The following is a 27,270-nucleotide window of genomic DNA, read 5'->3' on the forward strand; positions in this document are numbered from 1 at the left end:
GATAGATAAAGGTCTGTCCCCTGGCTGTAGGGTGTGCATGCCTGTAGGGCTCTATGCTGGTCCCACATGCCATTTCCATGGGAACTATTCCCAGAAGCAGGAGATGAACAAACTTTCTGGGAAAAGCCTTATCTGGGGCTTCATGGAGAAAGCAAGCTGCTCTCTGGTCCATTACCTCCAACTACTAAGAAATCTCAGTAACAGGTTATTCCCAGAGACTGTTTCTAAAGCCCACCCCACCCCCTGCAACTGCTTGCCAAATGTCATTCTGAAACTGGAAAAGGTGAGGGTGATTCTTGGTTTGGGGGGTGGATGTAAGGATTCTGTCCTTAATTATGTCACCAGCCTGCGATGGCGTCCCAGCCTAAAAAGCAGGCGTGCCCTCTGTGCGTCCCTTTTCTCTTTCTGCTCTCTCTCCTTCCATCTGTCCTCTCTCTCTCTCTCTCTCTCTCTCTCTCTCTCTCTCTCTCTCTCTCCCTTTCTCCCTCTCTCTCTCTCTCCTTCTCTCTCCCAATAAAGCTCTAAAAAGGTAACTGTGGCTCGTGACTCTCCTCCAGCACTTAACCAACAGTGGGGATGAAAGATGGACTAGTAGAAATCTTAGGTAGGTGGTGAGCAAGCCACCAGGGAAGCTCCGTGTCAAGCTGATTGTTAGCAGTTAGCCCAGCTAAGGTGCCAAGAAGAGCAGGCAAGGGCTCCAGCTTGTGACCTTGAAATAAGTCAGGAGATAGTCTAGGTTCCTCAGCTAAATAGGACTGGATTCAAATTCTGCCTCACCCATCTGTGTGAGAACATCTGTTCCTGGCTGTGGTAGCTCTTGTTGCTTTGTCTCTAAAGTGGGGGCTAACTGTAATACCCACTTCATAGTGTCTGTGCAGGAAATATGCCTAGATAGAGCACCTGGTCCAGGAGACATACTTTATCAAAAGTAGTGACTTTTAGAAGGCAGCATAGAGATTTTGCACAGAAGTCCTGGATTATGGAAAAAACACTTTGTAGAAAAACTGAAATATCATGGTGATGTTCTCACCATCCTGGTCATAGTAGAAGTTTTCAAATGGTCCCACTGTGGTTATGGCCTAACAGCTATAAGTCAGACTTGGGATTTAAAACCTTGGGCAAGTTCCATGAGTCTCCTACAAAATGCCCAGTGGGATGCTGTCCTACCTCGTTTCACCTGGGATTCTCGAGTTCTCCATCCAACAAGGTAGGTGTCAGGGTCCCAGGGTGGGGAAAGGGGGTCTGAGGATGGAGGCTACTCACCGCTCGGTACTTGACCAGATAATGTCTGATTGGGGAACCTCCGTCATCCTGCTTGATCAGGTTCACCTTGATGGAGTTCCCATCTTCTCCCATCTGCCCTTCCAGCTTGGGTGCACTGGGTTCCCCTGAAACAGCCAGTAAAGTTCACGTGAAATCTGGGTTCATGGAACGAGAAGTGAGCCCATCAAATGGGATGGAGTGATGCGGTGGGGCTGAGTACTTTTCTTGCTTTTTCAGAAATTCAAATGGTTAAAAAGCAGTGGATTTAGAACTCTGAACCCCAGTTGGCTGCCTTATTTAGTCTTAGTTGAAGGTGCTTTGTGGGAATGTTCTGGAAAACACTCCCTATGAGCACAGCTTTCCTGTCTTTCTCACTGGAACTCACATTTCCTCCCACAACTCTGCAAGTTGGATTTCTATGAACCTGACATACCTTGACAGAGTGCCTGAAATATGGGCAAATGTAAGCAGGTCTGAATAGAAAATTTAAAAACATAGAATTACTTTTCGAATAGCCCTGTGTTTTTTATCCCTTGGTACATCATAACTCACCCTAGAGTCCCAAGGGCTTGGTCGCTGATGGGAGTGAATGATGCTGTGTTCTTGCAACTAGCTTTTCATGAATTAAATTTTATTGCTTAGGACCACTTAAAAATACGTTTCCAATTGTGGCTAAATAAAACACGAATTGCCATAGGCAAGTTTCCTGTAACTACATTTACGGCTCAGTTGAGTGAGTGATAATCTTTGGCTCTTTAATGTATTAAAGCAACAATCATTGCAGGTTTTTTTCTTTGTGAGAGAAGGGGGGGGAGATGGCTTTAGCATTGTACAATAAGAAAAACAAAGTTGCTTGCTTCTCTCTATCTGCAGTTTATGCTCACTTGGATGACAGCATTTTGATCTAAGTGGGCCAAGGAAGATGACCCTGTGTGTGATAAGCCAGAGAGCGCCAGGATGGCTCTGTAGCATGATGCTGATTTACTGTCCGAGAAACTGCCAGCATACACTAAAGGAGCAGATGAGGAAACGTGTAACCCAGGGTTGAAATTAAAACTCCTTGCTTGCCAGGAACCAGGACTTCCAGAGAGGACCAGACTGATCTATTTCTTGATCTCATGGGGAAGGTTGTAGTCCAGGTTACTTAAGCAGGTTACTGAGAAAAATGGGGATGTGACAGGAGAGCCAGGGAGGGACTTGTCACTAGGGAGAGAAGCTAATGACCTCACACTGCACCCCTGGCCATGAATGGAAGGCGGCTGGCACAGTTTTGGAGTTTAGCCTGGTCTCCTTGTTCAGCTGTTGGGAGCCTCCTCCCTTGGATTCAAAGGTGGGAGCAGAGAGAACAAGCCACCCAGAGCCCTACCAGGCATCCCCTAGGACACAGCATGCACATCATCTGGAGCTGGTTAGAAAGGCAGACTCCTGCAGTAACAGGACTTCTTGGTGAGGTGTGTGTATGGGTAGGCTTCGAGAACTGGGAAGAAATGAGGATGGGCACATACTGCAAAGGGGGGGGGGGCGCTCCTAGTGATGTCTGAAGGATATTTAGGAAAACTGAGTCTTAGTATCTGTTCCCTACAACTGGGAATTTAAGAAACACAAAAAATAAAAATACAGAGACAAATAGGTTTTAGAGAAATAGTTGTCCTTTTTTTTTTTTTTTTTTTTATAAAGCTAGAATGTAGCCACTGTCCCCAGCTATTTAGAGAAAAGCATTTAGACCTGGTTTGGACATGTCAGTCTATGTAGACTTTCCAAATTTCTTTGAGCTTTTCTATCATTTAGGCAATAAGTGTCTACACCATCATAAATGTCCAGTGGGACTCAGAGTCTACTGTAGAATAAGGTAGGGCCTCTTGGAAGATTCCACAATGCTGAACACAGCAGTGCTGGAGGAGTCATGAGAGAACTCAACAAATTCTATTCTCTGACAGAATTAAGGTGACCATCTCACCCCAGGGACCCTCAAACATTACAGGTTTTAGCATTGAAGTTTAGCACTATCCCAGGAAAACCCTCAGTCCTAGGCTAACTGTGATAACGGTTGGTGGCCAGGACTGAATGGAAATGGTATTATAGCTTTTCTGCACTGAGGATCGAAACATGGACTGGGTTGGGTGTCTCCCTGCTGAGAAAGGAGGGGATTCACCAGGCAGGTGGTTGCCTGAAGCCTCCTTGGAGTGAGGTGGAGGGGAGTCCATCCAGCTGCTTTGTTACACCCTCGCTCACTACTTCCTCTCAGAAGAGAGCACTGTGGATATTTAAGGCAGAATCAAGGGTTGGAACACCTCCTATGAACTCTGCTCGGTAGGAGGTATAAAGCGTCATCTGCCTTAGTTTGTTTCCAACTTTGCCTTGGTTATCCCTCACAACACCATGGGGATGGAAGACACAAGAAATGGACTTCAGCCAACTTTCTTCAGGAGACACACCTTAAGATAACAACTCAATATCTTGAAGACACACAGTTGTCAACTTCTTGCTTTACTATTTGGTAAAGTTTTCTTTAAATATAATCTTGTCTTTGAAGAGAGACTTCCAAATCCCTTTAAAGGCATGTAAATGAACAGGCATCTTTCCCAGGAGTCCCTGAAGAACCCAGCAGGCCTGTTGAAGGCAGTTTCTTATCTCTCCATTTGTTTCAGGAAAAAAAAAAAAAAAATATATATATATATATATATATATATATATATATATATATATTTAATTGGGATCTTAAAACAACTCCTAAAAACTGTACTGCAGCTCTAACATTTATCCTACTCAAAACAGTAGAATTAGCTATCATTCTATCTGATGAGGTTACTCTGATACATATTTATTTTCTCTCGAGTGCAGAACATTTTATATCATATAGTATTTAGGTTATCATTTAGAAAGCTTTGCCTATGATTACTCATACAAATATGTGTTGTATTGAGTTCTAGAAGTTGTCTATCAGGCAATGATATCTCAAGGGTGAATGAGACATGATTTTCTAGCAAAATGAAAAATAATATAGTTATGATCATTAAAAAGATAGTGGGGTCCTTGGGCAGTACTATAACCTTTCCTATACAGTACGCCTGAAGGAGAACCATTTTCAGCTAATGCAGAGCTTTGGACCAACTTGGTGGCCCTACAAGTTTTTGTAAGTACATTCAGATTGGGGAAGGGCAGTTGTTAAATCAATTATCTTACAAATCTTCAAATGCTTGCTGTCTATTTTTCCTTACAGATTAGGAATGGGGCTGACAAACCTTTCTGCACAAAACCAGACTTGGAGGAAGGGAGTATTGCAGAGACCTGGGGGCCTCAGTGTTAAAGAGGCTCCCTGCTTAATTGAACACATTAGCAGAGGAAATGATTTGGGGGAGGGGGTCCCAAGGTTCTGGGGTGGCTGCTGCTGTGACTGAAATCATTATGGGCAATTTCAGAAAAACCAATATTGTAATTATTTGTAAATGTTGGTTTGCCGTTCATCAGCAACAGGCAGCTTGCTTTAAGAAGACCCCTGGGGTTAATTATACCTTTGAGTGCAGCTTCATCTAGGACTCAAATTTTTTCCCTTACATATTTTATGCTAAAGCTGAACACAGCACTACTTTAAAAATAAACCTTGACGATAACAAATATGAAATTCTGGACAGTTCTGATATTGTCCAGCAGAATACAAATCATACATGCAAGGAAAAAATAGTTTGAAAAAGGCCAAGTAGTGTCGGATATATCGTGGGCAGGCCCTATGAGAGCCCTCCCGGAAACCATAATTGAAATGTATATTTCTGGCCATGGAGATTACAGGTTCTTCCTTTGGAATTACTGGGCGTTTGAGCCCTTAAATCTGAGTCTGCTTCATGCCTTTGCATTTATCATCAGGGGCCTGGAGGTGGAGAAGAACTCCTGGATGCATGACTTTACAACAAAAATCACAGCAAGCCCAGGACTTGGGGAAGCGTCTGTGAACTGTGAAAGGAGAACAAGATTCTCTGGTCCACTCCAGGAAACACAATGGCAACAGGATGCTTAGCATGAAAGACCAAGGGTCCGCAGAGGCCACCCTCGCCCCGCCCCAAGCCTCTGTCTCTGTTCTTTGCTCACCCATTTTAAATGCTTATTTTTAATTATGCATGTATGTATGCATCTGTGTGTGGGCTTGGGTACAGAAGTGTAGGTGCCCAAAGGGATCAGAAGGGGGTTGGTTGTCAGATCCTCTGCAGCCACCCAATGTGGGTGCTGGAACCAACTTGGGTCCCCTGGAAAAGCAATACTCTTAACTGCTGAGTCAACTCTCCAGCCCTCATTCACTCTATCTTCTCTTTCATACAGATCTGCACGGAGGTCTGTGATCTCAGCTACACTCATGATTAACTGGTAATGGATCTAGAGGTTGAAGTCTAGTATGTTTACTATCAAATAGCACTGTTGTGAATTAAAACACTGCTCATTTTTCTTATCCCAGTTCCCGTCTTCTTTGTTTAGTTATTTCTTACCAACCATTTTAACCTTGTGTATACCTTTTTTTTAATTATATGCATCTTTATAAAGTTCCAAAATGGATGATTTCCCTATTCAGATGGGAAGCCTATTTCATGTCTCCAGCTCCGACACATTATGGTTCCATCAAGGAACAATATTGACAGGTCCTTTGGGGATTAGCAAATTGCCTTGGGGAATCGGGATTTAGAGTTATTAGGCCACTAATTCTCCTTCCTGAAATGGAGTTCTTTGCTAAAGATGTCACACGTGTGACTCTAATGTGATGTAGTCTGTGTCCGTTCTCTGTCCTTATAACTCTCCCAGACACATCTCTGGATTTCCCACACTTTCAAAGCTTAGCTCTGTGATGTTAAAGATAAAGGTGCCATTTTGTCTTCAGCATTGTTCACCCCAAACAAGGCCTCTGAAGACAAGTATTCCTTTTCTTTGATCGAAGGTGACCCGACTTTGCCACCCTGGTCCCTGGCTTCAGGGGATACTGAAATATGGAATGAATGGGTAGGGATGTGGCTGCTGGCCCCTTGGGCTTTATTTATTTAAAATGTGTATGGGTGTTTCACCCACACATATATGTCTGTGCAACATATGAGTGCCTGGTGTCTAAGGAGGCCAGAAGAAGGCATCCGATCCTCTAGGACTGGAATTACAGATGGCTGTAAGCTGCCATGTGGGTGCTGAGAATGGAACCCAGTGGAACCCCGGCCCTTTGCAAGAGCAGTCAGTCCATTTCACCGCTGTGCCATCTCTCCAGCCCCGACTCCTTAGCTCTTTACAAAGAAAGAATGCTGAGTTTCCTGGGGCTGAGCTCACTGAGACACCTGGTACAGAGTCCAGTTGGGCCCCATTTCTCTTAGGAATTATGAACGTGTGTTGGGGTGGAAGGGCCTCGGAAGACAGTACAAAATGCAAATTAGATAGCAATAAATGAACTCTGACAGACTGAACCACAGAAATACCGACTCCCTTCTTGTGGGTAGCATGAAAGCACCAACAGATTAATTGACCAATTATCTTTGTTTCATTGTCCTTAAAAAAAAAAAATGACCATGAAGGTTTGGCTTGTGGTTATGGGGCTCCTCCAGGCTCAGGAAATTAGGACAGAAATAACTATGACCAAGTGAACTCCGCTCCTGCCTCCATGCCACAAGGGGGCGGTACACTTCTTCACTAATTCATGGACATTTCTTTGGGTATTAAGAAGAACTGGGATACTGGGATGTTTCTGCCCTCACGTTGATAACCTTAGGGGATCCGCCAGTTTCCAAAGCCGGTCCCTACCCACAGGTTTCAGGCAAAATAATACACCACTGTCTCCCTCTGAGGACCTTTCCTGCTACCTCTCTACCCTGGGAGCCGCCAGTGTGGGAGATCCTTCGGAACAAAGGCAATTAGAGCAGAAAGGCTGGTGGAAAGCCTGTGTCGACCTGTCAGAGAGCGGGGCTCCAAACACACAGCTGTAAAAAAAAATCAAGGAGGGTGTGGAAGGGGTAGTTAGTGATGTTTTCAATCTAAGAAGGAAGAGTGGGGGGGGGGGGGTTAAAGAATTTAGTTCGTCAGAACCAGCATTGCCTAATACAAGTCAGGGTCAGTAGCTAAAGAAAAAAAAAAAAAGATCATTATGAATGGGTGTGAAGGGAGCCGTGCTCAGACATGCAACACAGTGACAGAGAGAGAGTACAGGGGGCTTGCCACACTCATGCTGATGGTGGGAAATGGGGAGTCCCATTTACAGAATCCTCGGATAATCACCTATAAAATCACGTGCCTGTGGCAGCATTTCAAGTCCTCCTGGTACACAGGGGCGTTTTCGAAATGAACGTTTGCGAAGGGCGGAGTTCAGCCCCACCTCCAACAAACTCGCTTCTCCTGTCCTGGGGGCGGGTGCTTACGCTTACCTGTCTTCTCCATCAAAGCCATTTGGTGATGGGGAATGGGGTTCAGTCCCCGGCTTAACCTCCCTTTGCTTTCACTCACTGTTTCAGGGTAGAGTAAATATCCCCCAACTGAACCTAAGGTGGGTGGAGCACCCAGCACGTGTTAAACATATCCTGGTCAATTGTGGCTAGAAAGAGATGGACTGGGGTAGGACAGGGAACACCTGATTTCATTGGCTGCCATATGTGCAATCCACTAACAAGAGAGAAGCTACAAGCTTATGTGAATCATTTGAACTCAGGCCCAGGTCACTTAAGTCCTTACTAATGACCAGGGAAAGGAGGCGGGACTGTCCTTAACCGAGCTTCATTTTTCCGCCCCGTAAATTTTACTTGCTCTAACCTCTCCACCCCTTTTTCCCTTTCAGTTAAAGGTTCCCCCTGCTGCTGGGAGTTCACCTGAACAGCAAGCTTTCTGCTTCTCCCTTTCAGATGAGAGCCGAGGGTCTGAAAAGGATGGGAACCTGGAGTGATGTGCAAGGCAACTGCAGCCTGGAGTCCTCCAAGGCTCACTCTGACGATATCTTTAAATTGACAGCTTAGATCAGCACTGAGGTGGGCTTTCGGGACAGCTTCAGGAAACATTTACCGCCGTATTTTCGGTCTTGATTACAGGTCCTGAAGAGAGCCCCCCTGCACCTTTTTAACTTAGCTCCATTATTACTGTGGCTTGCAAGGTTCTTTTGCTTTAGGGACGTTCCCACTTTGTTGCCCACCACGTAAAACATCAGATAACTCTTTGTTGGGAGTTTGATTGTAAATGGGACTGGATTTAGGGTGATGCTCCACACCTACAAAGGGGAAGTCCTCAGCGATGGTAAATGGAGGGCAAAGGAAGGGGAGAGACATAGGGTAACACACACAGGGAGTGTGACTCAGGGACCAGACCAGGAACAAAGACCATGCAAGACGAGCTACTGAGATCTGGACTGTGTGGATGTCGCCCAATCAGTTCTCAGAGAAGTGAGGTCAGAAGTGAGGTCAAATGGAGGGGAGCCCCTTGCATGCGCAGGCACACAGAGTGGTTATTGGTGTTAGTCTGGCTACGTAATCACTGCAGCCTGTATGTGTCTTTAGGGTGTGATGTGAAGTAAAACTTTACAGTTAGGAGAGAACAGAATGCCTGTGACTCCCAGGGGAGGCTCTGAATAGGTCTGATTTTAGTGGGGGAAGAGCCGAAAGCAGAAGTCCCCTTCTCTCTTGATGGTGATCGAGAAATGTTTTAACAAGGTTGTGACAGGCACAATATTAACTAATTATTTCGTCACCGTTATGCACTTCATCAGGCTATAATTTTATTTCCTTTTCTGTAAGGGTCAATCATGTGCCTCTTGATTACACGGAGACTTCAAGTCATCGTTAATTGCCAAGTGACTTTTGCTTGATTTGTGCCTCCTGCCTGGGGGAGGGCCACTCTTGAAAAGTGACACCTCAGCCATCAATCCAAATTCTCCTTTCAGAAAGTCCTCCATTTATGCAAATTTTGTGAAGCACTCTCCGGTTTTACTGGAGTGCAACCTTTGCAGGCTCTATCTGTCTTTCTGGAGCATTGGAAGGTTTCAAAAACATTCCCAGGGGGGTTGCAGCTCATTTTGGAGCAATTGAGGTTTATGGAGCTACTGGATATCAGGTTAAGCAATGAGGCGAATTTTCAAGGCATGTTTCTGGGCAATAACATTTGTGAAGTCTGTTGAAAATTCAAGTTTCCAAACTGTGCGGTGGCTAATGTGGCTTTACTGAGAGGGCAGTTGGTGTGACCAGATTTCTTGAGGGAAAATATTAAACTAAAGGTTGTCATGTTTTCAGATGGCCATGTCAAAGTTGCAAGGCCTGTCGAATGCTAGACGTGAACCGAGAAGAGGAGCAGATCTTTCAAATGGCTCTGCTGAGTAGATCTGAGACAAGAGGAACTGCGTGCCAGGCTGTGTTTCCAGGTGTATTCCTCTAATCAGAACAAAGAGTTTTACCTTCTGTTCACCAGCGTGGACGACATCATCAGCACCATGCAAGCCACATGACAAAGTCACATGATACGCACGCACATGATTGGTTGAAAGGAAAGTGGAGGAGGTCACATGGAAAATACAAAAAAAATTAAAAACTGATGTAAACAATGGGCAGGGAGAAAAAAATCAACAACAAAATCACAGACTAAATAAAAGGAGAAATCAAATTAAATTAGCAGCTTATATAGGAAACACTGGGAGGGCAACTGTACTGCCCGGAAGGAGGAGATAACAAACCATAGAGAGCATTTAGTTAACAACACCAATAAGCATTAGATACAGTTGCAACATTGCGTATTAATACCACACCAAGGAACATGAGCACTTTAAAAATGAGGGGGTATTTCTGTCAAGGCCCAGATGTCAATCTAGGTCAATCTCAGAGACTGTTAAAGAAAAAGAAAAAAAGAAAAAAAAAAAGGAGCATGTTATTTATTTGCAGATTCCAGGATTGTCTGAGCATCCTTGAGGAAGCAATGGCAGTGATACGGCCGTAGGTCATCAAGGAAGAGTCCTGAAACAATAGTAGAGCATGTTTAATTAACGAGAATAATTTCACGTTTGTGCTGGCCAAACAGGAGAGGGACATGACTGAAGGAGGCTGGGTAGTCACAGGTCAGAGAGGGAGAGCTTGAAGGGTCTAATTCCACTTCTTTATGGCCTGCCCATGATGTTCCTAACACCCCAAGGGACTCCTCAGAGTCAAGGCACACATAAAAGGAAAAGGTCAGTACAGGTAAAGGACTAGGTACCCCCTGGTAACTGATACAATGGCTGCATGGATACCAAATAGCAGACACCAGCCCCTGGTTCAACAGGCAGAGAGTGGGACATTAAACATACACTTGACTATGTATGGATTCCATGACGCCTTCAGATTTGCCAAGACTGCATGGATAAGACAAGGGTTTGAGAATTCCAGTGTAAACCAGGGTTTTCCTGTTTGAGTTCACCTACATTCCTTTGGCAGTGAGGTTTACTCCACATTGCAGTTTGGGATTAAAAAACCGACTCTAACTTCTTAGGTTCCCTATCATAACTTTCACAGGCCTGGGGGCAAGTTCTAGCTATTGATAACTGAGGTTAAGAGAGAAGGGCAAAGATGGGAGGTAAAGCTATCTTTCTGAAAGTATGCCGCTGACTCAAAATAATGAGAAGGAAATATTTTAGCTAAGTGCTATATCCCTTTGCCACACTGTGAGCTAACAGAGTGCATGATTTTACTGCCTATCATGACACAGGTTCTTGCCAAGGGTACCTGACTGGGATTATGTGTGATGAGCAGTTCCTCTTGCTTTTATTTATGAAAATTTTACCTATGATTACAAACAGATCACACACACACACACAGAGACATACCACACACACATACACACCTAGGAGATACTATTTATTTTCACCCGTGTTATCTGACTGATGAAGTTTTGCATGGTCCTGGCTACTCTGTTCCCCTTCCATTGCGGCTCACATACTCTCCATCTTGTCTCGATGGGGAAGAATGCATTCACACCAATACATGCTCCTGCCTGTCATGATGGCCTCTCCTTTATCTCACTATCCACTGGGACTTATGATTTGGGTCAGTAGTCAAGTAGTTTAAAATAAAACAGTCTCCAAATTCCTGCTATCAGATTTCATGACTAAGCATCTTATCTGTGGGTAGAAATGCCTGATGTTTAAAAATGAAACATCAAGAGAGAAATGCTTCATTTCTCTTTCAGGAGAAGTCTGGAGCCAAGACTGTGTTTCATTGACAGACAACACCAAGATACAAAGAGGTGTCTCAAATTGGACAGGGTTGTGCAAATGGGTCAAGCAGCTTTCTCCTATTGCCTGGGACACGTACAGCACCAGGCTGAAAAAGGACACAGGGAGACACTGTAGAAGAAAGGGTATTGTTAGCTGCATTCCTTGTCCAAATGCAAAAATACCACAAACAAACAGCAAAGTCCTCAAACCCATCACCAGCGTGAAAGCATGCGAACGAGCCTGGCTCACTGTCCCTGTTCTGCCCTGCTCACAGAAGCAAACCTCAAAGGCATCAGGAATTAAAATTCACCGCAGCACACACACACAGAGGAACACCAAGAAAGCAGACCGTTGCTGCGTTCTGCAGGGGAAAAAAAGAACCACTCCGTGCAGCACACTGAACCAGGAATCTCTTTTCTCTCCTCTTTAATTATGTATCAAAAGCCTTCGTCGGGGTGTGGAGCTCTGCGGGTCTGTCATCTGCTTTCTCTGACTGCTGCTTGGAAGGAGGCAGGACAAGCTCTCCATACATCCAGAAAGGCGGTAAAGGCTGAAAGCCCTGCCCACGGTCCAGTGCTGAACGACCTGTAGTTTTATGTACAATCTTGTTGCCTAGGCAAGGGGCTTCACACTATGAAGGCCAGACTGGAAGCTCTCAGCGCTGACTCAGCAGGTTTTCAGGCTGGTAGAGGGGATACAGCTGGCCCCTGGATTCTACTGTCAGGAGTTTCACCTAGCAGGTGGTGGGATGGCTTTGTTCTATTATTTTTCTAGCACCAAGTGGTAAGGAGAGAAGGAAGGGGCTGTGGCTCCTTCTAGTATGTCCTCTGCAGTGGGACAAGGGCAGCCGCCATGTTGGCAGGGGCACAGCTCCTTCTACCTTTCTCTAAGCAGCCCTTCCTCCTCCGGTTTCTTCTCAGCCTTATTGTTATTGTCGTTTGTGTGTGTGTGTGTGTGTGTGTGTGTGTGTGTGTGTGTGTGTGTGTGTACATGCACACACATTTCAGAGGCAGGGACAGTAAAATCTCGGGAAGGAGCTGCCATTCTTTGTTGTCCCCCCACCCCCACCCCCACTCAGGTTTTCCTAATCCCTTTCTGTTTTTAACCAGAGTGTCACTTTGGAAAGGTCTCCTCAAATGTAGACTCTCCTACAAATAATCACCCCTCATTCCTTCAGTGGAGGCTTCATTTGCTTTCTTGGCCAAACAGACAGCATGCTTAGGAAAGCATCCAAGGATGGGAGCCTCCATGCACTCACAACTGTAGTCTGTGCTACTACAAACATCCAGTCAGAGGTGCTGCCCAGAGCAGCCAGGCTCTGTACTCACTAGACAGGTCTGTAGTTGGAAGGACAGGAAGAGGCCAGGTTGCTATGGAAACATGAAGGACAGAAAGAGCACAAAAAAGTGAAGGCAAGAAGGGAGACAAAACTTACATACCCATGAGTACAAACTGCGCATATAAGTGTGTGTGTGTGTATATATATATATGTATGTATATATGTATATATATAATCATACATGTATGTGCATGTGTATATATATATGTATGCATCAGAGACAGTGGGACTCATCCTGTCTCCCTGATTTGTCAATATTAATGTAAATATTTTAGAGTGATTATCAGAGATTTTGTTGACAAAGGACTCATGCAGCAAGAAATGCTGGAACCTTCAATTATTCTTTCTAATAAATCCAGTTACTAAATGCTGGACACATTATCTTGTGTATTTTTATTTAATCATATTTTTTCTTCCACAAATAGCCATACAGTAAAGGGGAATCTATCCTTCGTTTTAGAAATAAGAGATCTGAGATTTGGCGATGCCAATGGATTCACCTGTGGTCATGAAGTTACAGGTAGAAGGATGAGAGCAAAGATTTGAACCAGTGCAGTCTGGTTCCCAAGTCTGGACTCCTTTGGTTACAGTGCATAGCTTGGAATGAGATGGTGAGAATGCTTCTTATTAGAAATGATGGGAAGAGAGCTTTCAGTTTGGGGATGTCTGCAGTATTAGGGAGAATAAAGCCAGCCAGGAAGGGCATGCCGCTGTGTGCTGCTCTGAGCTGATGCTGGCATTACACCAGTCACTTGGTCACCTACTATCTCACCCCCACCACCACCCCCTTGCTAGAAAGCCAAGTTCAACTTTCCAAAGAGTAGAGGGGCTGGAGCCTTCTCCACTCCTTGGAATTCAAGGAACTAAAGTGTAGAGCAGTAAGGGAAGTGAGAGACCTGCTCACCCTCTCCAACAAAGGCCCAGTTCAGAGCCTGCTGGCTCAGTAATGCCCATCAAGGGGGAGCAAGGCAGAGCTTGATAAACACTGTAATTGTTATTGTTTTCTTTAGGGTGGGTAGGGGACTCGTCATTTGATTTTAGAACAGAGATCAGCAAGCCTCACTTGCAAAGGGTTAAGTAATTTGTGCAGATACCTATTGCCAGGCCCAACTGTGAGCAGGCACTGTTAATTTTCCCACAAATATTTATGAGAAGTCTATGCACTCACAGATACAGAGAAAGCTACAGGCCTCACTATCTAATTTCAATGTTTGAGTCCAACTAAAATAAAGGGGAAAAACACAACACCTCAAAGCATTTTATATGATCCTGCAGGCAGGGCAGATTTTTTTTTTCTTGGTAAATTCCTTTGGCTTTTCCAAATATCGGCTTTGGTCTGGCCTGCTGGGAATAGCATCACAAGTATATGGCCACCAAAGCAGTCCCAGGGCAGCTGTCTGCAGGGCCTCCCATGAAGAGCAAAGTTCTTGTCTGGTCTGCCCTGAGAGGCCCTGGGCCTAGTTCTCTTTCCCTTGGCTTCTTTTAAAACCTGATTAAACCAGAGTGCTGCATCATCGCCCAGGGAAGCAGATAACCTCAGGCAGATGAGCCTGGTGGGTGTGAAGCCACCTGAAGGGACATGGGTGAAGAAAGCAATACTCACTAGCTTGTGAAGACAATGGAACAAGGGTGGAAGCGTTAGCAGGAGCCACTGGAGAAAGAAAAATGATGGTGAACCAAAAGGAAAAATAGATCACTGGAGGCATACAGATGCTGAACCGAAAAAACAAAAACAAAAACAAAAAACAAAAAAGACCAAGCAAACAAAAACCAGGACTAGGGATCCTGGGGTGCTGGTATGAGGAGCAGATGCGAAGTAAAGTTGGAAAGAGAAAAACTGTGCACGGAACAGGTGGCTGACACATTATTGGAAAGCATGCAGGTCTCTATTTTAAGTACAGACCATGACCCAAGACCCTGTTCAATCTGTCATGCAGGTAAGGAATTGGCCAGGAGCAGCTGAAGAGGCCTCCAACCTTGGCTGAACACAAACAGCCACTTGGGCAGGATTACCTGTGCCCATAAGCTCTGAGGGACAGGAGGGGGCAGGCACTTGAGCCTCAGCTTAATGGGAACTTGAGTAAGGAAAGACTGGCTTTTCATGTCACAGTCTAGATAGGTGTATATATATAGGCATGTATCTATGTGTACTACATATCTTTTGTGTGTATGTACATGTTTGTGTTAATGTATGCTTATCCACACCCATGTGTGTGCATATCGAGGCCAGAGGTTGTTGAGTGTCTTCCTCAATTGCTTTCCACTTTATTTTAAAAAAATATTTTATTTTTAATTAAATGTATATGTGTATGTCTGTTTGTAGATGTATATGTGTGTGCACATGAGTGTAGGTGACTGAGGAGACCAAAAGAGAGCATCAGATCCTCTACAGCTGGAGTTAGGGGTGCTTGTGAGCTGTCTGACATGGACACTGGGAACTTAACCCTGTCCCCTGCAAGGGTAGTGCATGCTCACAGCCAGTGAGCTATCTTTTCTGCCCTCAGCCACCTTATTTTTTTTAGGATGGGGTCTCTTACTGAACTTAGAGCTCACTGATTCCGCTAAGCTGACTGGCTAGGCAGCGAGTCCCAGAAATCCTGTTGTCTCTACATTCCCCTGGGATGGCGGGCACACGATGCTGTACCTGGCTTTTTTAAGTCAGTGCTGGGGATCAAATTCAGGGCCTTACTCTTGTACAACAAGTACTTTACTGACTAAGCACCTTCCCCACCTGATACCTGATACACATAGCAAAACCTATACATCTCACTCTTTAACTTCAGTAACTGAGTGAGACAGAATTGGCCATCTTCAGTGGCTGGATACAGCCAGTTTTCATATAGAAGCCTCTGGAAACATGGCTGCTTTCCAAAAATCCTCCCTAGAGAACATGATTGTTTACACTGCTGGCGAAGAGTAAGACAAATAACATTCAGTGTCATTCCTGCTCCCCCAGAGAAAGGGAATGTTAAAGATGCAGCGTCCTCACATACAACCCTAACTACCCTTCACCATGGAGGATGGAGGATGGGTGGAGACTGTCCATCTGCCACACTGGGACACTGAATGGATCTTTGGTGTTTGATGGACAAATAACCAGAAGTTGTCCTTCAGCAATAACAAACACAGTCTCCTTGGAGAGCTCTGTGGTAAAATGGAAAAGCACCAGCGTATGGGCAGTTCTGAATCAATGCTCAGGGCTTGGTTTTCCAGGACCTTCCAGGTGTCTGATGAAGCCCAGAGTCAATGTCCCTGAAGTCATAGCAGTTTGGTTACTAAACTTTCATGAATAGATGGCTCAGTTAATTAAGGTGAAAGTCTCTCTCACACTGTGTGTGTGTGTGTGTGTGTGTGTGTGTGTGTGTGTGTGTGTGTGTGTGTGTGTTAAGATGTTTGTGTAACTGTTCATAATATTTGGGAAAGGCCTGATATCTTATGCATCTTAATCACACGAATTGTAATGCATTTAGATGTCCTCGCATGTGTCACAGAGGGGACAACATATCAAGGTAAAAATCTCAAGACATCTCTTTTAAAATGTGCAACTTCTACATCTCGAAATACTGTATTTCGTTTCTTGGCACAAATGCAAAATCCAAAGTACTATCCAGGCCACGAGATTCTACACGTGACAGAGGAAAAAGTTCAGTGACGGAGCAAAAAGATTCAGGCCAACAGTTCTGGCAGGGCAGCAGCCCCTCCCGAGGAACGCAGATCACAAGCTTAATGGCCAAGGGGCCAGAGTCGAAAACACATGCAACAGAACATTCCCCCGGTTAGAGCTTAGTTTGTTTAGCATCACAGCTCCCTTATCACCTCCATGCACTGTACACAGAGGACCCTCAAACAGCTAAATCATGCTTCAGCTAGCAGCTGGGAGGCCTCAGTCCTCTACACGCATGTGGCTTTTGCTTGTTTTGCCTGCTCATCCCTGCCTCTGATAAACCTATGCCCCTGACTGTGCAGAGGTTTCCTAAGGAGCCAAGAGAGCAACTCTATTACTGAAACACCTCAGTGAACTTCAACGGTTAGTTAAGACCAAACGCTGGTCTCAACTAACACCTCCCAACTGAGGGGTCTGGCCGCTAACACTGGCCCGGATACTCCTGGGCCAGACCTGCACTTCAGTGACTTGGGGAGGCTTACGAGGTTGCAAGGAAAGGCCCCGCTGAGGTTTCTTCAGAAAGTGTGCAGTTCCCATGTTTACCAGACCACCATGCTGATAGTCTCACACGCTTCTACGACTGCACTTCACTTGTGCTGGTCAAGAACAAGGTTGCCTTTTAACCCTTTCTTCTCAACCCTGCCTCCTTCCCTTCTTTCTTGTTTCTTCCCTTCATCCATTCCTGCCTGTATGCAGGGTTGAATCTCTGGTCTTGCACAGGCTAGACACATGTTCCACTGCTGAGATAGGTCACCAGTCCTTTCTCTTTCCATTTTGTCTTGTGACAGGGACTCGCTAAGTTACCCAGGGTAGCCTGGGACTCAGTCTGGAGCCCAGGCTGGCCTTGAACTTATGGTCCTCTTGCCTAAGCCTCCCAAAAAGCTGAGGTCAGGATTATGCTTATTAAGGCCTGGTGCTTATTGATTCTTTAAACCATACCTTTATTATATGATTGAGAAAGCTGACTTTTGTGCTAATGGCTGCTGTGCCACAGCCTTCTCTAGAGGACTCTCAGGGTCTCCATTAATCACCCACTTTCACACTACCGACAACAAAATACCAAGTCTGGGGGCTTCCTTCCCTTAGAAATTAAGAAATTAACAACTAAAACTAAAATTAAAAAATTTAATTAAACACATAATTTTTAACTTGACTTGAAACATACCTTCTGCTGTATTAAGAAGCAAACTCAACCCCCCAACAATCCTATCTTCATAAGGGCCAAGCTGGCAATGAGAGGGAACTACTGTGACCTCAAGGGCCAAGACCAGGTCCTCTGAGTCAGTTGTAGTCACGGGGGGCGGGGGGGAACAGTCAACAGCAAGACTCATCCAGGCCTCCCTCTCTCTAACCTAGTGGAGCTGGTCCTCACTCACTGATCACTTTCAGTAGAAAAGGGCCTGGAGGAAGCAGCTAAGGATTGCTGGAAGGATCCAGAAGGAAGAGCTTTCTCTTCAGAGTTCCCCTGGGGCATAGCTGTCAGTCCTACCTGACTGCTCCCCCTACCTGCACCCCTCACTCCCACAGACCCTGATTCTCATGCCTTCCCTAGCTGACGCATCCAGACACCAACTTGGCTGATGGCCTGACATCCACACTCAGCTACTTGGTTTTTGCTGTTGATGCAATATTTCGGAATACATTTTATAAATATAAGTTTCCTGGGGTGCCTTTCAGGACCTAGCAGCTTTCTACGAATTGCATACAGCTTCCTGAACATCTTTCCTTCCACGTCTGTCAGGTACGTCCTCTCTCTGTTCTCTAGGAACTCAGCGTAGGAAGAGAGCGCCCAGCCTTGGCAAAGTGACATTGGGAGGTGGGTGTCTCAGCAGGCTGAGGGGGTCAGGCCAATTCTTTTGTTTCCCTTGTTCTCAGTGTCCTATATTGCCAGTTTGCATCATCAGGGTGTCACTTCCATGGGGAAATCTCTCCCTCTCTCCACACTATACTGGGTAGTTACTAAGTTAACTGGCCAGTCTGTTCCCAACATGGAAATGTACACCGTAAGTAATCCAGTGCAAATAAAGAGAGCTGACAAGAACCTAGGGCTTAGTCCCCTCCCCACCCCGACTACAGGGAGCTGCCTGTAGGATACAGTGTATACTAACATCTATCTGTATGCCAACTCAACAAGGGATTCCCACAGTAGGCTCTGCTCCTCCTCCTCTACCAACTAACAGATAAGCCAGGAAGCATGCGGGCTCCGCTCCTTTACTTCCTAAAAGCAAACAGGAAGATTATTTTTGGCACTTTGGAACAGTGTCCTCATGAGTCAGGTGTCACACCTCGGGTCCCAGGGCTAAAAGCGAGGAGCTGCTATTAGCTCATTACTCAGAGACCATCTGCAGATTTCTACCATGCTCGGTTCGGCAAAGCTGATCTTTTCCACCAAGTAATGACTACACACAAGAATTAATACATAAGCACAATTTCAAAACACATGGAAGTTGCATGCTCTAGAACAGTAGTGTTAGCCTCTTGGAGTAACCTATATACGTTAACAAAGGCACAGCTAAACTAAGGTCAGTGTGGTTAGGGCTCAGACGACATCATCTACTTCAGCCTCTAGGGGACAAAAAAAAGGGGCCAGAACTAAATTATGAACTAGGACTAGATGTTAACACTATGGAAACAGGTAATGAGGTATGAAGAGGCACTTACGTGGAGGAGGGCTATCTGCATTTCCCATGGATGGAACACAGACGAAAAGAAAAGCCAAGAGACAGACCCGGGGGAAAAAAAATAAGATGTAAAAGAAATGAACAGAATCCACAGAGCACATGGAGCTGAAACTCAAATTATCAAATTACTTTAAACAGGAAGAAACACTCGCTGCAGGAGGAGGAGGAGAGCGGCCCTGCTATCGCTGGGGAGAGGTGAAGGGGGTCTGTCTGTAGGCTCCCAGGCTTCTCAGAAAGAGAGGCAAAGGGTTCTCATGTGTGGATTAAATCAGAGATTCAGGGAGTCTGGAGCTCCATGGTCACCCAGGAGACCACTTCTACAGCATCTTCTTGAGCTGGAGGGACCCAGGATCCTGGGGTGTGTGGGGGGGGGGGAGCAGCAATGTGGACGGCAGAGGAATATGGCCAGGCTTGTCCAGAGCTTGGTTGCTGTGGGAAGCGAAGGCTAAGCTGGGCAAGCGTGGTTTAGGGATGGAGGGAATGGCAGAGAGAAGCTAGAGGCAGCCCTGAGTGGAACCTGGGGAAAGCCGCTTGCCTGAAAGAGTCCTTGAGGCACAGATGGTCTGAGGAGTCATCTTGGAAAGGAAGAATCAGGTCAGTCCAGGGCCCCTTTGGGATGGCAGGGCTATCTTCCTCTTCATAGAGGAGACTCTTCTATGTTTTCCCTCTCTATTGTTAGTGCATGAAAAGTCCCAGTTCAAATGACATGAGTAGTCACTGTCTCTATTATCTTCCTTCAAGCTCCAGAGTGCTTAGGGGCTTCGGTGGCCTGGCTCCAAAAGCAACTCTCTCAACTCCCTCCATATGCCCTGTTTGTTTCCCTCAACTCTTCATCGTAGTTGACCAGTGGTGGCCCCTGGCTGCTATCCTAATAAACTAGGCCACCCATGAGAACAGTGTCTTCCACCCATTTGGGGGATGAAAGGAGTGCAGATTAGCCATCCCTGAGAACCAGCTAAGTGGGCCACTATAAATATGGGGACCCAAAGGATAAAAGCTATCTTCTGAGCTATGATGGGGACAACTCAGGGTCCCTGTCTATCCCTGAAGAGAAGGAAGAGAGAGGGTGATTGTGGAGAAGAGACAGAGAAGTCGGCTGTACTTACGGACTGGCTGTGTCTTGAACTCCGCGGCTGCACTGATCTCGCCCAGCCCCTTGCCGTTGAGGGCCGCCAGTCGTACTGCGTACCTTGTCTCAGGCTTCAGGCCCATGATGGTGACAATGCCTTCCATGTTGGCTGTGGTGAGAATATGGGGCAGATTAAAAGAGAATGGCTGTGTACAGGGAAAACAGTGCTGTGGAAAACAGGATGGTAGGTCTCCACAGAATTAAACACAACCATTGTTTGGCAAACATGTAGAAAAAATTGAAAGCAGGAGACAAACAGATCCCTGTGGACTCATGCTCACACCTGCAGTATTACCAAGAGTCCAAAGTCACAAGCAGCCTTGATGACTTATCATCACAGTTGAACGGGTCAATGAAATGCAGGGAGGACCAACAATGGGGTATCTACCCCGTCTTACAGATGAAATGTTGACACGTGCTACAATGTGGAGGAACCGTGAGAACATTTTGTTAATAAATAAGTGGACACAAAGGGACAAATGGCATATGAGGTACTCCCATGAGGTCCCTAGGGTAATCAGCTAGAGAAAGACAGTAGAATGGTGGTTACCAGGGGCCAGAAGGAGGTGGAGAAAGGAATTAGAACGTGGAAATGTTCTGAAAATGGACAGAAGTGATGGTTGTGACTCAATGCTACTCACTTCTATACTTAAAAATGACTCAATGCAAAATTCATGTGGATTTTACCGTAATTAAAATATAAGTAGAAGCGATATTTTAAGAGAGGGGGCTGGGGAGATGTCTTAGTGTGAAGTGTGTGTTGTCCATACATGAAGGCCTGAAGGCCTGAGTTCAAATCCCAGAAGTCATGTAAAAGTTGGGGAGGGAGGTACATGCTGTAGCCCCAGCACTGGGGGGGCTAGAGACAGATAGACAACAGGTCACTGAAGCTCACTGGTCAGCTGGCCTAACTGAATTTAAGTTTTAGGGTCAAAAAAAAAAATAAAGGTGGAGAATGATCTTGGAAGAATACTTGATGCTGACTCCACCCGAGAGAGAGAGAGAGAGAGAGAGAGAGAGAGAGAGAGAGAGAGAGAGAGAGAGGGAGGGAGAGAATTAAAGAAAGACAGAGACAGAGACAGAGATCAGATTTAATCTTGAAAGACATCACTGGATTGATTTAACTTGGAAGATAAAACAGGATTGATTCAGGGTAGATCTGTCATCTTGCTGGCCTGGGTACTGTCATCAGTACATGACAGTCCCTGGGTACAGACACCAGGCAGGGCTGGCCAGGTGTCATCAGGGAAGGAGCCGAGAACAGAGCAGGGGTGCTCTGCACTTACTTTTCCCATTAAGCTCAGCAGCTAATTACATCTTCTGTCCAGGAAGCATCTGACTGGTTCTGCCTGTCCTGGTGAGGTCATGAGGTCAGAAGCAGCAAGGGACAGAAGGTCAACAACTCTATGGAAACATCGCCCTAATCTAACTCTAGCTGGAGAGTTCCTAATTCTGGAGGAAACTGGATGGAATGGCAAACAGTGACATCCTGCACATCCCTTACCTACACGGTCAGCAAAGGTCAGGTGAATTCAAGGGTGTGTACCAGACTCACCTTCTTTGGCATCGTACCACTTGAAATGCCACGCTTCTTCCCCCAGTGACTTCCACTCAGCCTTGTATTTGAGGATGGGCACTCCACCTGTGGCCTCTGGCTCGTCAAACTGCACCTGTGCTGTGCTGGAGTAGGGTTCTACCCGGTCGATGGATGGAGAAGACGGTGTGTCTGTGAGAACACATATGGACACCCAGGTCACGTGTGTGGCCCAAGACTACACTTGGAAATACGTCCCATGCTTCTGATCCCTCTTGGGGATCCTTTCTAAGACTAAGAATCTCTGATTTTGGAGATACCACTTTCCTAGCTGACTTCAGATTCTCCTCAACCCATCCTGTAGTTAGAGTCTCACATGTTGAGTGGCTTACTGCTTCTTGACCATCTGGCTTTTCAGAGCCTGGATCTGTCTTCTGCCCCTTCACTGGTGTCCTTAAAGTGTATGATACGGGCCAGCTAGGTCAAGGATGGTGTGGAAGTTACGATGAAGGCACTCACCTGCTTGAACAAGGATGAATTCCAAGGACTCCTGCCCAATGCGGTTCACTGCCGTACAATTGTAGTTTCCAAAGTCATTCTCGGAGTCAGGGGTTACCTACAGAAGGAAGGACCCCAGGGGTTACAAATGTCTCATGGATGACCACATTTGTATTTATTTATTAGATACAGTAAGTAAAGAATAAATCTGGTGATATACACATTATCAATCCCAGTGAAAAGAACCCAGTGGCTCACAGAAGAGGCACATTCCACTTCCCAGTCCCAGCCTAGCCACATGGTCAGGACCAGTGAAGCTGAGGATGGGGACCTAGAGGAGGCTCAGTTTCTTCTCCATCCAATGTTCCCCAGTTCAGGATGTGCCAGGGAAGCAGGAGAAGTGATGGCCCCATTGTCACAGGGCCTGTTCCACCCTGCCCTTTCCCACGCCCTAATTCACCTCCAGGTAGCTAGCAGACGGGGTGTTGTAGATCTTGATATTGCTGTAGTTGGAGCTTGGCAGCAACTGACCATCTCGGAACCAGGAGATTGTGGCACTTGGGTAGGCAAAGACCTCACAGGTGATGTTCACCTGGTTCCCTTCCCAAGTGTATACAGCCACAGGGCCCTGGAGCTTGGGGGCATCTGCAATGAATGACAATGACCATCAGAACAGCAACCACTTTCTTGGAACACCCACAGACTGTCTTCTGGCACTGGGAAGGTAGGCATGACCCAAAGCAGAGTGGGTTCCTGGACCAGTAGAGCTCTGGGACATTTTGGAATTCATGTGTACATGTTCTGCTTGAGAAAACTCAGAGCATGGGTAGCTACTGAGATGCTTGGGGATAGTGGTGAGTGCATGTGCGTGTGCGTGTGCGTGTGTGTGTGTGTGTGTGTGTGCGTGTGTGTGTGCGTGTGCGTGTGTGTGTGCGTGTGTGTGTGCGTGTGCGTGTGTGTGTGCGTGTGTGTGTGTGTGTGTGCGTGTGTGTGTGTGTGTGTGTGTGTGTGTGTGCGTGTGCGTGTGCCTGTACTTGGGGCCACAGCTCTGAAACAGTTGAGGACCAACAGCCTCAGGGAATGAACCAGGTGGAACTTGCTAGAGAAGCTGAAGCTAATCTGTCTCCAGCATCCTGATCCTTCACTGCTCCCCGCCTCCACTCCTTCCCTAGTCACTCCTTACATTGAACTTCAAGGTACATGGACTGGGAGTCCTGGCCGATGGTGTTGCTGGCAGTGCAGATGTACTCTCCAGCATCTGTGTACTGGATGCTCTTCAGGGTCAGAGAGGACACACGAGCATGGCTGCGTACCACCATGTGCCCATCCAGAGTCTGCCGGGAGGAAAGGAATGGCATCAGAGTCTGAGGTGAGGCAGAGGGCAGGGGCAATTAGAGCAGTGTGGGTCTAGGAGACAAGGGTCTTTGCTGGTCTGTGACCAGTGTCTAGTCTTCTCTCTATGTCAACCTCTAATTTCACTTCACCTACTTCATAATGGGGGAGAGTGTGGGAACTTCAACATAGTTCCAACAGCAAATGGGACTTGATCGATTTGGGGCATAGTGAGGTCACCCAAGACTAGTTTGGGATGTATTAAAATGGAAGCAAAAGGCTTGGGTAGTACAAATTGAGATCCCAAGGAACTCGCACTATCCCCTGTTCTTTCCTTCTAGTCTGACTCCCCAAACCCAGTTTCACGGTGTGTGAATTGGCTAGAAAATGCCAATGACCCAAATGTAAGGAGTTATGCAAGAAACATCCTTCCTGTAGATGTGTCTCTTTCCTGGATGCTTGACAATCTTCATTCTTATTGGGGAGACAAGTCAAAGCTCAGGCACTGCTGAGCTGAAAGTAACAGAACCTTCTCTTGAAACATAGTGCAAATAAGAGTCACAGACTCACCCAGGATCCTTTGTACCAAAGTCTACAACCGTCCCTAGTCTTTGATGCTACCATTAGTTTACTGAGTCCCTAGACTCACAAGGACTGCTAAAAAATGAATGAGCACACAATCTCTAGGCAATGGGTATCGGGATATTTGCAAGAGTTCCCTCCTTGACATTCTAAGCAAAAGGGGTACTAGCCCTCGAAGGGTCTAGGCATGTGCCCCTGGACCAGAGTCCCCTGAGAACTGGTAAACTGAAGAAGGGCCCTATTCTGTGTAAGCTGGGACACCCCATTAAGTCCAGCACAAGATTCTCAGTAGAGATGGATGAGAGGGTGTGCCAAGCATCTGCCAAGCATCCGGGTTGGTCTTCAGAGAATTAAATGACACATAACCTCAGTTTCTATCAATATGCTGGGTTGTAAGCTAGGGGGAGGGGGAGAATTGCAATGTCCTTTATCAGTCAGTCCAGGAAGTTGGCAAAAAGGTCTTGCTGGCCTTGTACAGCACTTTTAGCAGATCTATGGCACAAAGTCCCTTTACCATCAGTGATCAGGTCCACTTTTGTTATCTGAGTTATATCTGGGAGCTAAAACATGCTTCCAACAAGGGAAGGAAAGAACAAGGAAAATCATCTGTGCCTATGGCATTGTACATCTCCTTCTCTTAGAGATGGATGCCCTGGTGTTCCTATTTGACCTGGAAATAGGGGAGGCTTGTTGGTCAAGAAGCTGCATCCTACGAGATGATACACATTAATGAGAGGTGACAGGAGACTGTCTCAGAGAGCCTAGAGACACCCAGTTTATTGGAAATGCTAGATCCCAGGACTCTGTTTCTTGTAGGCTGACAGTGGTCCATCTTAGTGTCTTTTTACATGTCAAACAAAATCTTCATCCATCAGTCTATATCAGGGACACTGAGAGCATGAAGTCATTCTTGCAGGTATCTCTCAAAAGCTGGCCTGATTCGCCTGTCATTCCTCTTTGCCTAAAGCACAATGTAATTGAGGGGAGAAGGGACTGAAGGTCCACACATGGTCTTGTCAGCTGTGGGATGAACTGTGATGATTTGTGACCCAGATCAGGCTTGTACAGGGCCTGCCATATATGTTATTCTCAGGAATCCAGGAGCACATGACCATGTGGAAAGGAGGCAAGGTGAGTCCCTCAGGTAAGAGCATTAGCACAAAAGCAAGGAATGCACATTTGCTCATAAATGTCTGAAGACAAGCTCCCGGAAAAAGCTGTACACATTTTTTTAAACTTATTTTTAAAATCTGGTCTCCCTGCCTACATTTCTACAAGGGTTGGAGGCTTCTGTCATTTAATGATGTCATCACACCAGTAAGGAATCCTCTACAGGGATTTCTTATCGTGTAGTGGCTCACTGCAAGTTTGATGATGGGATTCCTCACCAGATGTCCAGTCATCCCTTGGAGGATACACCGATAGACTCCAGTGGGATTGGGTTATCTCATCCTGAAATAATTTCTTCTGGCACAGGAACACAACCATAAGACACTCCAACCAAAAGTCTTGCTAATCGCTCTGGCTCTCTCAGAGGAAACAGTGAGCTCAGGTAAGAGTGAAACAAGAATACTACAGCGAGACCTTTCTCTCTCCTTAAAACAATATTTGTGACTCTAATTATTCTCAGCAAACCAGTTCTCCCTTTTCCCAGATGAAAGCGTTTGGACTTAGAGCACCCAGAAAGAACCTGGCCACAACACAAGGCAGTCTTTACACTCATCTGGCCCATGGTCTTCATCTCTGAATGAGTCCAACAGGATAAAATGGAATGTCTGAGCCCCAATGGGCAGCATTCACTTGAAAGTCAATTATGTCCAAAGTGAAACATTCAAGATAAAAGACACTTCTGGAAAATGGAGTTGGGGTGTGTGCTTTCCTGGGAGTAAACCTATTATTTCCACTTACAATGATTATCCATTTAAAATCTCCTTAATGCTCCCTGATAAATCTCAGTGACTCCTCAAGCCAGGTCCTGATCAGAATGACAGGGGAAGAAACACACAGCAAAGCGGAATGAGCCCTGCAGCTGTGGAAGTCGGGAGTCGGCCCCATCGTTAACCCCTCCTCTCTCCCTTCCCAATGCCAATGAGGTCATAGTTTTGGGGCAATAAAACATCCAGCCTACGACAACACTAAGTGATCTCAAAGACACAGGAGGGAAGCATTTCAGTGGGGACCTGCTACAGTCCCTATGTCATGTCATCAAGGAAGGCACATTATAAAGATGAACTAGATTTGACAATGGTAGACTGCTCAGGTGCAGACATGAATGTCCCTGCCAGGGGACAGGTGGACAACTTTTAAATATTAAGCAGCATTCAATATTTATAGTTATGACCTGAACACAGGAGTTATGTGTTCTGAATGGTTATCACCCAGAAAGACTAAGAAGATACTCTCAGTGAATTGAAATATAGAGCCTATTGTACTACTAGATTTGGAGAAAGACACAAAATGGAATGTAATAGGAAGCATTCACAAATTAGATTTTTGAATCTCATCTAAAGGCAGTTGATCCATGTGTGTGCCGTGTGTGTGTGCGTGTGTGTGTGTGTGTGTGTGTGTGTGTGTGTGTGTGTGTGGTATCTGTATTTGTGCATGTGTGTGCATCACACATATGTATGTCTAGGTGGAAGCTAGTCAAACCCAAGTGTCATTCTTCAGGAACCATCTACCTTGTTTTTCAAGAAAGAGTCTCTCACTGGGATCTGGGGCTCACTGATTAGGCTTGATTAGCTGGCCAATGAGCCCCATCGATCCATGTGTGTGTCTCTCCCCATTGCTGAGATTATAAGCACAAAACACAATGCTTCACTTCTAATATGAGTGCTGAAGATCAATACCAGGTCCTTGGGCTCATGTGGCAATCACGTTCCTGACACAGCTCTATCTCCCTAGTCCCAGGCCAACTGGTGGTTATGTTCCAGTTGGTCACTTATAGTTACACGAACCAGGTAAAAACTGGTGAGCATGATTATATGAAGGGTCTTCAAGGACAGCAATGAGATAGAAAGGTTAATGCTTAGCTTCAGTTTGCAAACCCAGCCCCATGTCTCCTAAAATGAAGCAAATAG

The 27,270-nt window shown here is 45.8% G+C and overlaps 1 protein-coding gene across 17 annotated transcripts in view; it reads right to left on the reverse strand.

The window, feature by feature from the left end:
• The window catches only part of Ncam1 (neural cell adhesion molecule 1), a 302,606-nt gene that overhangs the window by 17,992 nt on the left and 257,344 nt on the right, over positions 1 to 27,270 (reverse strand). For 9 of the 17 annotated variants that reach the window (XM_052759949.1, XM_052759954.1, XM_052759948.1 and 6 more), the window contains 6 exons: positions 23,463 to 23,613; positions 22,740 to 22,924; positions 22,301 to 22,397; positions 21,803 to 21,973; positions 20,225 to 20,356; positions 1,264 to 1,388 (listed from right to left, as the gene is read on the reverse strand). In XM_052759949.1, the coding sequence (XP_052615909.1) occupies positions 1,264 to 1,388; positions 20,225 to 20,356; positions 21,803 to 21,973; positions 22,301 to 22,397; positions 22,740 to 22,924; positions 23,463 to 23,613 (861 nt within the window). Of the gene's footprint in view, positions 1 to 1,263; positions 1,389 to 19,098; positions 19,114 to 20,224; positions 20,357 to 21,802; positions 21,974 to 22,300; positions 22,398 to 22,739; positions 22,925 to 23,462; positions 23,614 to 27,270 lie in introns of all 17 variants that reach the window. The other 8 variants (XM_052759947.1, XM_052759951.1, XM_052759946.1 and 5 more) reach the window with 1 other exon arrangement.

Source organism: Peromyscus californicus, unplaced genomic scaffold (genome assembly GCF_007827085.1).
Source record: "Peromyscus californicus insignis strain IS unplaced genomic scaffold, ASM782708v3 Scaffold_11__1_contigs__length_118956290, whole genome shotgun sequence".
In the NCBI taxonomy this organism is placed as follows: Eukaryota; Metazoa; Chordata; class Mammalia; order Rodentia; family Cricetidae; genus Peromyscus; species Peromyscus californicus.